Consider the following 13,098-nt stretch of genomic DNA (forward strand, 5'->3'; position numbering starts at 1 on the left):
GGAATCTTGCCTTGAAGAAAACAACTTGAAAACAGGAAGTTTGGGAATTCATTTGGTGAGAAGCTCTGCGCCAAAATCATCGCATCCATACCAAGCTTTATTAGACAGGTGAGAAGATAACAGGCATACTTAATCCTAGAAACTGCATAATAAATTTCTGTGAGACCAACTCCCATCAAAAAGTGTCTTCTAGTGAAGAGTAATGTTTCTGGCATGCAACTGGATAGCGGGTACAGGCTTGAATCTTTGGTTTTCCAGGAAATTTGTCCTTAAGCCCAGTCTGAATGCCCTGAAATGTAAGCCCTGAAATATAAGCTTTTCAAAATCCTCACATAGATTCTGTACTTCAATCCAGTTTGTAGAGGTGCTACTCACTTCAATGCTTAAAAAAAATAAAAATAAATGAAACAAAGCAGCACCAATAGCCAAAGGCATGTGTGACGTGCACATGTGTGTGAGGCTCCACAGACCCAGAATGATAACATGGAGCTTAGCAGACAGGCTGTCAAATTTCCTAAGCTGCAGCACATATCAGGGTGAAGTGACCAGCCTGAACTGACTCAGTGGCTTCTCAGTGCTGAAAGGGGAAACCCCCTCCCCTGCTTCTCCCAGGCAAACCCCTCCTGCTCTCCCTCCGCTCCCCTCTTGCCAGGTCTGACTCTTGTTAGATGGAAGGAGTCAAGATGGGAGAAAACAAATCCAGGAAAAGAAAACAAACAAACAAACAAACAAAAACAGAACAACAACAACAAAACAGAAACAAAAAAAAAAGAAAAAAAAAACAGAGTTGAATCATCTCAGTGTGTCAGACCCACTCCCTTTTGAAAGGGAGTGACGGAGCCATCTACACAGTATGAGGGATAATTAGGGAGATGCAAGATCTTGCCCTTTTCGTAATAACAGGCAGTTCGATCGGCCTAATCACCTTGTTCACTTCCATTTTCTGCAGAGGACAAAAAGCCATGGAAGTAACTCACACCAACACAAAAGCAAGACGTACTTCAGCAAGCTAGCAGGGATGCTTCAGACAAGCATCCCAAACACCTCCAAGGGATACTCACCATACCAATGACTTCCCGCAAGGCAAAGTATTTTTCTGTGAGATCCCCTGCTTCGCTCAGTGGAGCATCGTAGTCATAACTAGTGGGCTGTGGCATATAGGGCATGTTAGCACCTAAGAGGCGTAGGAGGGTGAGGAGAAGGAACAGAAAATGTAAAGGAGTTGTTTCTTCCAAAGGGGAAAATTTTCAGATCTCTTTCCAATCACTGCCAGATTTTCAGGCTCTGGGATTTGGGATTAGGCACAGAGAAACTATTTTCTATAGAGGACATAGTCCTTCTAAGATCTCACTGCGCTATTATACAGTCTTCACAAAAATTCTGAAGAGAATCAGATTTACCCATGTTTCCAGTGTTTTACAGAACTGGGTGAAGTAAAGGCTGTACTTATTCCTCACCCTTTGCAAAGGCAAATACCACGTGGGTTTAGAACAACTAACACAGTTGTCTCTTGCCATTTGAAAGCATGCATGGCTCATTCTTTTACAGGGACTGGCACACTACTGCCTAACTCATAAGCAGCTCCACTGTATTATTAGAATCACTTATAGAGTTTCTTACCATTCCAATAGCCAAAGTTAGTCCCACCTATAAACATGTACCTGAAAGCAAAACAAAACACAATGCGCTTCAATCAGGTTTGACGTACCAACAAAACACTCCTCCACACCAGAAAAAAAACTAACTTCTACTGAGCACACACTTACAGGTTAACATTAGCACCACGTGCCAGGATTTCATTAAGGGTTTTAGCTATTGTTTGTGTGGGCACAACAGAATGACGGTGCCCCCAGTGATCCAGCCATCCAGTATAAAATTCAGAATTAACCTGAAAGAAGGGCAAAAGAGGAAGGGAAAATATGAAGAGGGAACAAGAATGCAATGTGATTTAGGTTACTAACTGTAAGAGGAAAGGAAAAAAACGCACCTTGACTCATATGAGCCATTTTTAAACTGCTGTAAATACAGCAAGGCATATATGAAATTCAGTCTTTTCCAGCAGACGACCAGTCAAAGAGATTAAAGGATTGGTTCAATAATTTTATATGGGCACTTTAGAATTGGTTCAATAATTTTATATGGACATTTTGAAAATGATTGCGTTAAGTGCCAAAATGAAAGATTTCCTTGGAACTTGCTAACCTGAATATGTTTCAGATACTTGGCATTAAAATAAATGCTAATACCAATATATTATATGCAGAATGACATAGGTGAATTAGATGTAATGAAAAATCAATCACTCAAACATTCTTAAGTTGTGTTCTAAACAATTTCATAGCACAGAGATGGCAAGGGACCCTCTCCCTTTGTCAAAATGGCTTCCAACGATCTCACATCCCATTACCACTTATGTAGAAACTCTGGGGTAGCTAAAAAACAGGAAGCAACTTCTAACCTGCCCTTTTAATTTTGGCTTTTAACTTCCACCCACACACGTACCTCACTAACTCATCTAATCATACTCAGTGTTTCCGCTGCTTTGTAAACATTTGTCTCAGCTAGGAAAAATACTGAAATAAAAATCAATTTCTTCTAAGACTAAATTAATATTTGCAGCACAGCAGTAAGTGTGGCATAGAAAAAAAAAAAAAACACATACCACACCACTCCTTGATTCAGCTTCTCTGACTGATTTGGAAATGATGTCCCCATAAACCTGTCCCTAAGGAAGTGTTCAGCACATTGCTGCCAAACCGTCTATTATTAACCACTGTAAGCTTAGGAGTGATACAAGAAATTTAAGCAAAAGGACATACCAAAGGGCCTGAAGGTTCACTGGCTCTTTGAGTTAAGAATGCTGCTGTGACATTGACACCTACAAACAAACAAAAGCGTAACTGAGTTGTAACATCCATGGCTTTTTCCTGTCCTTCCCTTCGCTGAAATATGTGTCTATGTCCATTCCAAGACCTAGCAAAAATCCACTTGAGAATGACATCCTCGTTCCATAAAGTCTGAGAAGTGTCAGAATTACTACAAACCTTGAGAAGTACAGGCCTGCATTTCAGTTGCCAAGACTATAGGAAAGAACTGATGCCAGGCAACCTGCAAATAGGAGTTTCAGTTTTGATCCCTCGAGGTGACTTAAGCCTCAGGGACTCTAAATAATAACAACTGCTCAAGAAACGATATACATAAAGGATTTTACAGTTTGAATCTCCTCAAAAAAAAAAAAAAAAAAAAAAGCATTCATCTTTGACTGTATAGAGAATGTTACAGAAAAGTGACCACAAGTCAAAAATAAAAAATATGAAAACACAACTATCTTGGAGTATGTTTCTTGTGCCTTAAGTTTATTTTGCCAGGCCTATGCAGCAAAAACATGCAGAGCATTAGTTCTCCTCTTTTATCAAATAGGCTCTTTCTGAAAACACTGTTTTGTCCTTAGCCATTCTTCAGGCCTACATTCCTACAAACTGCAGTGATGTACACATTTCCAATGATGGTTTTCAGCATCATTTTTCTCTCCAGTAACCATCAGCTTAAAGAAGTAAACTAGGAGGGCTGGATTCTGGAACAGGCATAGGTCATTAAAAAAAATAACAGCAACAACCAACAGGAAGTGATTATTTCTCTGTAATTGGGTACTTTGGGGTAATTCTTTTATGTTTAGTTATGTGTCAAATAGCCATTTATGTTTATTATCTCATTTAAGTGGTCAAGGAGACCACTTTTCCTGCCACCCACACACATACAATTTATTTTTTTAAGAAGCAAACAGTTATCTCCAACCTGGGGCGAAGTCCACTGTTGCATAAAGTCCCTGAAGGGCTCCACATCTCAAAAACGCCTTGCTTGCACCATCAGTTGTGAACAGCACCACCTCATCTCCAAGATACTGGCGGAAGAGCTTCTGAAGGAAACGCAGGTAGTCGTAGTCGCAAGCGAAGTAGCTTCCATATTCATTCTCTACCTACACGGTAAAAATAATTCATGTAAGCAGTAGCCAGTTTGGATTTGCATCTAAGACTGAAAATGGGTAGCCTAAATCTAGGCTTCCTCTTCCTTTGGTGACAACCATGAAAAAGTCAATTTAACTTCAGACTGAGTAGCAGCAGCAGAAGACAGTACTTCCAGGCCCTCACTAGAGCTATCATAGTCTGGAGATAAGCAATTCTCCTACAAAATCCTTTCAACTTCACATAAAAGTCTCTACCTTTATATTATGTTACTGTTACCCCAGCACCAATAATAAAAACATAGTCTCTATTTAAAAAGAAGAACTATAGCCCAGCTTCTAGCAAACCAGTAAAAAACATAGACCAGGTTGCAAAATCAAAATTGTTATGGAGTTGGCCTTCCAGAACAGATAGACCTATGAGGAAATAAGGATTTACATGAACAGTAAAGTCCTGCAATACACTTAATGGACTGGATAACCCACTACTTGAGATGTCTACTTCCTTTCCCCCTTTCCCAAGGGGCCAACTCTCAGCTCCTGATCCAATGCCAAGCATTTCTCAAGGCAACTTCTGGCAAACCTGTCCCAAATATCCTGTTTTTGCCCAAAAATATTTTAGCCCAATGCTTTTAATGAATACAGATAATGCATTGCTCATGAACAATGATCTTGGCTGATCTTTAAGAAGGGTCTCCCATCCTTTGGAAGGCAGGGAATTGCAGTTAGCATGCAGCTTTGGATATTGTCAAATGTTAATATGAAAAAGGAATAATCATGACTCTAAAAGGAGTTCAAGAAAGATAATACCCACTATGCATGCTCAGTATCAAATCCTGAAATATCTAAGATCTAAGAAGTTGCATAAGTTTGTTTAATTGCTTTCTACACTAGTAGGAAATAAATTGTATAAACCAGACAAGTGCACTCTAAATTCTGTAGGCAGCAGACAGCTCTCTTGGATGAGGGATCTCATCAGAACCCTTTAGTTACCAGAAACTGCTAAGGAGGGACTGTGTGCATTACCACCAAATGCAAGAAGTGTCAGCAACACCAATATAAGCATCCATGCTGCTTGAGCTCATTGGATTTTCAAAAAATTACCTGCACCATGATGATTGGACCTCCCTTTTGATAGAGGTGACGTCTCATCTTTGGCAAAAGGACACTCATCCATTTACCTACAGCTGCCAGGTAATCTGTGATACACAAAGTGAAAACTGAACAGCTCACAACTTCTCTGTTTTATACTTCTGATTTTTGTTTTAAATTATATATGTGTAGGAGTTTTTTTTCTAACTACATAAAATATATAAGAACAGCATTTAATGAACTGACATGCTCTTATGCTTGCTCATAATTTTCATCTTTCAGTATATGGGTGGAGTCATTAAAAAAAAACACTCAAACATAGTTGAACTTTGAAAATCACCGGAAATCTCAGACAAGTTGTCCTAATGCATTTCGGTGGAAAAACATACTTCAGTGTTGCTATCTGCACTTTTAAAATAATAATAATAACAATAATAAAAACAACAATAATAATTTATTGGATAATTGGATAATTTATCCAATGACCATCAGAATCAAAGACAGATACTATATGAATATATATCTTTGCCCCCTAACCTCCTCTCCAATAATTACATTAATCTTCTGTCTCATTTCACCTGTCCGTGCCATGTCCATGACCAAGTAAACACAACAGTGCTGCAACTAGTTCTGGAATTACATGCACAATGACAAGCCAAGAAAGGGTCCTACAATGAGTGGCCACTTGGCTGTTGTCAAACAGAAAATCTCAGAGGTGAAAACTACTTTCCTTTTTCTAGATGATACCAATAACTTGTCTCTCTTGGCACCAATTTTCATGAAACTTGTCATTACCTTTCAAACTTATGGTAAGTTTGAAACCTTGTTGAAATTGGTTGTTGCTGCAGAAATTGTTAAGAAAAGGCCTGGGAAGGGGTCATAATTTGCTCCCCTTTTTATAAAAAAAAAAATAAGACAACTTCAATCATTTCCTTAGAAAATGAATGGCTAAAAAGATCCACTAGCTCTAGGAATAACATCCACAACAGCCTGAAGGACTCAGTCCTACAATTCTCTAATCACAGAAATTGTATCATTTGTTACTGGGTTGTTTCCATACACTTCTTCAATGCATACATTTTAAGAATATTGAAGTTTTTACTCACTAAATAACTTAAACTGAGATATGAACTCCCTGAACCTAGTGTCACATGTCAAGTCCTCCTGCTGTTAAAACTAGCCATTACTAGCCCTTTTGACGTCCTTACCTAAATCAGAAGACCTGAGAACAATAGATTCCTTCTCCAGCAGCCATGCAGGCAAACCACCCTGGGAAAAGAAAGGAAAATACTTCAGTGATCTATTTACTGGAAATGAAAAAAAAATTTAGCCAGTTACTAACGTACTGAGACTGAATTAAAAAAAAAAGGTGCAACAACAAAAAATAAGGCAAGCAGTAATTCCCAATGAAAAGTAAGTAAACACAGAGTAAGCTTGTGCTTTAAAATGTCACTGGGGATGCTTAACAAGGAGCCTTTTCCAAGAAAACACCAAGCATATTTTCCTACTTTAGGAAGAAAAGAGCTGCATTAGATTGAGAAATGAGAGAGCTTTCAGAAAGAGCTGTACCATGTCCCATTCTGCACAGATGTAAGGTCCCGCTCTCAGGATCACCAATAAGCCAGTTTCATGAGCAAGCTGCAGGAAATACTCTAGATCTCTGTCACCAGAGAAATCATAAACGCCCGGTTTTGGTTCATGATAGTTCCATGGCACATACCTATAAAGAGAGAAAATTGCCTTTCATTAGGAAATTTAGACTAAGCCAGAACTTCAATTAACAAGTATTTGCACTACACTCCTAAGGATATGTAAAGATGAACTTGCATTCGAATTAGTAAAATACAAGAATAATTCTGGAGGCTTTCATCTGTGACTTACTTCCGATGACTAAAGAGTGTTGAAAATCAATTCTAAAGTAAGGGCTGGTACTTCAGGTTATATTTGTGGGAATCCTTATCAACCCAGGAACAAGTTCTGGTCTTGTTATTTTAAAACACTGATAGTTGTAAGGGTGCCAATGGGCAATTTGTGAAGAGATGAACACTGAAAACCACCCATGCAAGATAAGGTCAAGAACTTGCTTCCCAGAAACAGCAAACACCTGCCAAGAACAGACCGCCCCAGCTTGCACAGGGCGCACCACCTGGGCTGGCAAGTCCATGCTGCAGCCACCACAAAGATGCTAAAAATATCTAAGCCTCAGAAGATTTTACATCCAGGTCCTGAAAATCCTCTGTGACCAGAAGCAAAACAGGTTCTGAAAAAAAATAAATCGCATAGGAAGCATGGTTGTGGTATGCTAAGGTGTCTAGAAGCCTGGACAAATTAGTGCCTCATTTCAACCAAGTAATGGAAACGTCAAGCCAGCAAAACTATTTGATAAAGTACCCCTCTTCTTCCAAAGCTTTGCAAACCACAACCTGACCACAGAATATCTCATAGATTATACAAATTACACTTGATGGCAAGATAAGAAACACATATAAGAAATTCTACATACTGTGTTACAGCTTACACCCTTGTACAAGAAGCATGAGAGTTTTGGCTTGTGAGAGTATTAGGTAGGATGTTAAATTCCAGATCGGTAGAGCCTGAGCAAGGATTCAAGATAAAAGGAAAACTTATTTCCTATGCATTTATTTATTTATTTATTTTCAAATAATGCTTGTGCTCTAAGAGAACTGCTGCCACTGTTCCAGACTATAAATTCTGCACTAATTTGTAAAACAAAACTGTGATTAATCAACCAAAGAGCCTCTCAGACAAAACTTTTTGTTTTTACATTCAAGAGTTAGTTTTGTAAAAACTACTCAAGGTGGGGTAGGGAGTGCAAAAAAAAAATGTTTTCAATAGGCAAGAAAAACAGGAACCTTTACATGAGCACACTACTGAAACGGCCACGCTCAGAAACATGAATGCATGAACATCCAATGCAAGAATGACAATCCTTCAGCAACTTTAATAATATGCTAATATTTATTTCCTCCCAAATGTCCAAACTGTAAACCTCTGTTTGAAAAGATGATGTTTAGAATCTCAATAGCCAGATGGAATTTAAGCAATGCGTTCAGAAGTCAAAATGCAGATTTTCCCTTTATCAATCTCCTCTAAGTGTTCTAAAAACAGTGCATTTATTGAAGTTCTTTGGAAACAAAGTTCTTTGGAAACAAAGTAATTGCGAACTTAATGATGTTGAGACACGCATAAGTACATTCAACATTTATTTAGTTTTCTAAACTACTTTGCCTACTTGTCAATTGGCAGAGCAAGTTGATGGCCAATACTTAAGATCATAGTAGACATTTGTCTACTTCTGAATATTTATTTAGAACAAAATAAATAACCAACTAAATCAAAGAAACCAGTACTAAAGAGTACCATGAAGAAAAAAAAACAAAAGCATCTGCTACTCCCAAATTTGAAACAGCCCATGTACAAAGAAGAATATCAATATTATTGTTTTTATTACAATTAGTACATCACCATAGAGATGGTTTTCACTTTCTAAATTATGTCACTTCTTACTGAGACAATAGATTGAGAAAATAGCTGTGGAAACAGTGGCATCCAACTTTTGACACATTAAACCTGTTTTGTGGCTGCTTTTCCCGTTCCTTCTGCCATTATCCAGGTGATCACTATAATCTTATTTTGCTGTAAGCCATAAAATCTATGTTATTTTCAAAATTATTACCTAGACTTTTATACCTATATATATATATATATATATATATATATACACACATATATACATATATATATGTGACTGAAGATAGTATCAGTCTTCAAAAATAAAAATAAAACATGGGAGAAGGTATTCCAGAGAATTACATGCCAAACAGCTGAACTCCAAACCTAAAAAAGATGGTAGAAAAGCTACAGAACAATTAATGTGTAAAAACATACATGAGGTGAAAAACCTCAGTGATGTGAAAAATAAAACAACAATTGGTGTTTGTCAGGAAGATACAGATCTAACTCCATTCTTTCACAGAAAAACAAGCTTAAAGAATTAGGGCAAGGTAAGTCCCTCAACAAGGCTTTGGGTACTCTCCGGCATTCCTACAAGCAAACAAGAAAAATAAAGGCTAGCTGGTATAACCAAAACATAGAACAAAAATTAATCACAGAGTAACAACACACAATCTGCTAGGAAAGTAATGGGCTATTTCAAGATGTAATCAAGAGGCTACATCAGGTCTAACTATGCTCCAAGTTTTCACTGATGTAATACACATATTATTATTTGTATGCACACATAATAATACACGTATTATTATACATGTAATTAACATGTATGTAATACATATATTTAGCAAATGGGGAGTAATCGCAAGTCTACTGAAGAACAAAGTTGGGATTCTAAATGCTCTAATATCAGCTGACATCAAATCAATATTTAGCACTTTGCATTGTCTCTTGCAAAAGAAAAAGCAAAGGCAAAAATACAAAATCAGAAAAAAAGTTGTATGGCAGCGGTATTAATAGAAAAAAAAAAAAAGGTCCTGCAGGTCCTACTAAAATGGCACCATCTGACTATGAATTACCAACCTGACACTGCAGAAAAAGACAAATCTCTTTCCAGAATGAATTAACAGGCATATTTATGTAGCAAATCCTCCCCTACATCTTTTTGAGCTAAATAAAGATGACTAGGGAAGAACATCATAATACTGTCCATCACCTAACAGACTGTTACAGGGTGACAGCAATTGCTTAAGCTGCTTTTTCGTTATGTTACAGCAAGTACTTACTCCTGCTAAGTAAAGCACAGGTTATTATAAGAAAAGCATTCTAACTTTAAAGCTATTTTTTTCTTTAGACCTGTAAATATTTAGCCCCACCTAGTGGTTGTTGACCTCTTCCATAGGGAAAAAAAAAAACTGACTTTCAGTCTTGCACAGATGTTTTTCATTGTATTTATTTGTACTTGATAGACACAGCTGAGAAACTGAAAACAAAGACAATTGCAGTTGCATGACCACATATCTCTGTGTGCTACCTGAAGAGGCCGGGAAGAGAGTTTCTAGGTATCCCTCACCTTTTGAGACAGCACACCAAGCTCAGCATCAAACTTCAACCTGTTATTAGAAAGCTTAGCCCTTTGTATTTTGAATTTTAACATGACATGTGTTTTCTCATATTCTGTTATTAAGATGTTTCCAAGCAGAGACTGCTACAGATACATGCTGACTTCTCCCGTTCAGGAGTCCCATATCAGCTGCTGAGTCAAACCTCAGCTGAATGTTGGAGGCATAGGCAGTGTTTTGGGAACGAGACTGCAGAAAGAAAGAAGAAGAGCAGGTCTGATTAGCTCTGACAAAGCAGAATCCATTAGGACAATCCTGTAATAAAAGGATCCTGTTTCCTCTGCCATGGTAGGCCCCACTGAGATCACCCTGAGAAAAAACAGAATGGCTCCCATATATTAAACCCCAATGAGGACCTTTCCTGTCTCACGGGTGCAGCCCCAAGCAGCAAAAAATGGCAGTCTTCAAAGGTGTCCCCAGCACTGGTCCCAGAGCAATCTTCTGACAAAAGGTCTGATTTGCTGTTGCCCACCTTAGAACAACTTCACACAGTGTGCAGTTCAGTTCCTTGCTAATAATTTTACTGATGCAGGAAAGAACAGGGAAAAGAGAGGAGAAGACAAGAAGACAGAGAAAACAAAACCACAACCAAACAATAATACAGCCCGATGCCCATTTTTCCAAAAAGTACACAAAATAGAGTTACTTTGGGTAAAATGAAAAATTATTGGCTCATCTCAATAATCAGCAGCAGTAATGCCTTCATACAAAAGGTTTTTAGCATCTAGAGACATGCTAAAATGGAAAGATGCACATACTTGAATCTTTTAGAAAATGTAGAGCACTGCATTACCTTCTGTTGATAAGATACACATTTAGGAGTTATCGATCCCAATACTAGAATAAATCTGAAGAAAAGCAATGGTGGAGGAGAAAACTAAACTCTAGGCAGCTTTACAAAGAAAAGGAGGTTCAGGAAAAACCTGTTGTCTATCCTCTCTGATCCAGCAACACCTCAGATTCTGTGATTTGAGGCTGCAGCCTTAGGGCACAATTGCTAGCTCTAGCCTTCCTTTTTTGTTCATAAACACAGCTCACTTCTCTTCAGGCCAGCGGAGACCAATCAACAGCAGCAACACAAGCAACCTCTACTCCTTCCTGATTAGAAGTACAGTAATGTGGAACAGTAAAGTATAAGAGGCTGCAATAAGCAAAAGAAAGGGTAAAAAAAAGGTAAGCAATTGCATAAGGAGGAAGAAGAGGAACCAATGAATTACAAAGGGAGGAAAAAGAAAGCAACAGGAAAAAAAAAAGGTTCCTGTAGCAATTTCGCCATTTTGCCATTAAATAACAATGACAGAAGGAGAGTAGGAAAAAAAAAGCCTATTGAATAAGACCAGTAATGCAGCAAATAAAAGGCAAATTCAAAGAAACAAAGAGAGGACCACTTGAAAAAGTTGTATATGAACAGAAGGCACTAAATATGTATGTGCGTGTTCTGGGGGTGAGGGAAAGGAATATAAATCAGAGACATTAGTGAAGTATGAGGCACTACAGAATCATAGGAAAGTAACAGAGAGTGTTGAGCTCCAGAGTGATTTTCAAGAAGGACACCATGAAGATATAATTTTGTTAAAGAGATTTGTGTAATCTCTGTTTGAGATTACTTTTACTTCAGCAAAAATTACTACAACTACAACAACATAGGCACCTCTCAGAATTTTTTTCTGACAGTCTTCAACAAGTGTGTTGCTTAACCCCTTCATTCTCATGTAAGGAAAAGGCAAAATGTGCTCACTTGGTTCATCAGAAAACCAAAACAAAATGAGCAAACAAAAAGTCACTACAATATCACAGCACAGAGAAGAACCAGAACAAACAGTCCCAGCCTGCAGGATTATCTGTCCACTGCAGCCTCCAGAACCAATGCTGTCTGGCAGGTAATAGCATAAGAGACTGTTGCAAAGAGAAGCTCTAAGCCCTGTAACAATTCAGGAAAGAAGTCATGTAGGGCAATTGCAACACGTGCTTGAAAAGACTGTGCCGATTCATCTCTCTACAACTCTTCTTTCTTCATAAAAGAAACTTTGTCAAAAAAGCAGAGCAGGCTGCATTCTTTTATCTGCCCCTCACTGTAGCAAGGACACAAACTGATAGGAAAGACAAGAAAGATGGACAAGAGGTTTGGTACCTTCAAATTCCACATGCTTTTTTCCTATACCACCTCCACACAACTAATAGCTGCCTAAACTGTAATAAGAAGTTACATTGAGTCTGTCTTTTTACCAGAGATTGCAGTGCCCATGGCAGAGACAGAGCACAGAATGGGCCTGTTTCTCAGCTGCCAAAGTTCACCGTCTGAATGTTTGATTCAGGTCACATTTATACACCACAATGTGAAGCAAGGGGTGTTGCTTATCAGCAGAAAGGTAGACTGTTGGCTGTAACACGTCAAGCTGTCCCAATGTAAGTTGTCAGAGGTCATTTGGTACCACCCTTCACTTCTGCAGAGCTTTTCCACATGCTATTTAATAAATAAGCAGCAATGGTAGCATCCCACTTAACTGCTTTGTGTAGCAGTTAACACAAGGCCTACAAATCATTTTAAAAGTCACTGATTACTCACATTTGAATGGCATCAAGCCCTGCCATCTTCATCTTCACCAGGCGGTCTTTCCAGTAATAGCGGGGAATCCGCGAGTAGTGAATGCTGCCTGAGATGTAACGGAAAGGGCTCCCATCCTTGACAAAGCAGTTACAGTCATAATCGATACCAAAACTTCTCTGGGGTATATTCTGCACGCAAAAAAAAAAGAAAAGGTTACAAAACATAAGCTTCTTCTGCCATGAAAGACATGGAAAATCACCTATATAACAACAGCGCTAAGATGCCTTGAATAGGAGGTACAACGGGGTTAAAATAAGTGGTGTAGCATGGCTCTGCACTCTGTAAGTAGTGCACTGAGCCTAGTAGACCTTGGTCTAAACACAACACATTTGCAGGTAGGCAGC

The 13,098-nt window shown here is 38.4% G+C and overlaps 1 protein-coding gene across 1 annotated transcript in view; it reads right to left on the reverse strand.

Annotated features, from left to right (window-relative positions):
* Positions 1-13,098, reverse strand: part of GLB1 (galactosidase beta 1) — a 38,736-nt gene that overhangs the window by 15,976 nt on the left and 9,662 nt on the right. The window contains exons 2-10 of the mRNA XM_088520852.1: positions 12,713-12,882; positions 6,623-6,773; positions 6,262-6,322; positions 5,066-5,160; positions 3,796-3,976; positions 2,820-2,878; positions 1,767-1,888; positions 1,621-1,661; positions 1,062-1,174 (exon numbers count right to left, since the gene is read on the reverse strand). Of these exons, the coding sequence (XP_088376978.1) occupies positions 1,062-1,174; positions 1,621-1,661; positions 1,767-1,888; positions 2,820-2,878; positions 3,796-3,976; positions 5,066-5,160; positions 6,262-6,322; positions 6,623-6,773; positions 12,713-12,882 (993 nt within the window). The remainder of the gene's footprint in view (positions 1-1,061; positions 1,175-1,620; positions 1,662-1,766; positions 1,889-2,819; positions 2,879-3,795; positions 3,977-5,065; positions 5,161-6,261; positions 6,323-6,622; positions 6,774-12,712; positions 12,883-13,098) is intronic.

The sequence above is a fragment of the Tinamus guttatus genome, unplaced genomic scaffold, assembly GCF_059628265.1.
Source record: "Tinamus guttatus ecotype Peru unplaced genomic scaffold, ASM5962826v1 Tinamus_guttatus_pri_ptg000104l, whole genome shotgun sequence".
Lineage (NCBI taxonomy): Eukaryota > Metazoa > Chordata > Aves > Tinamiformes > Tinamidae > Tinamus > Tinamus guttatus.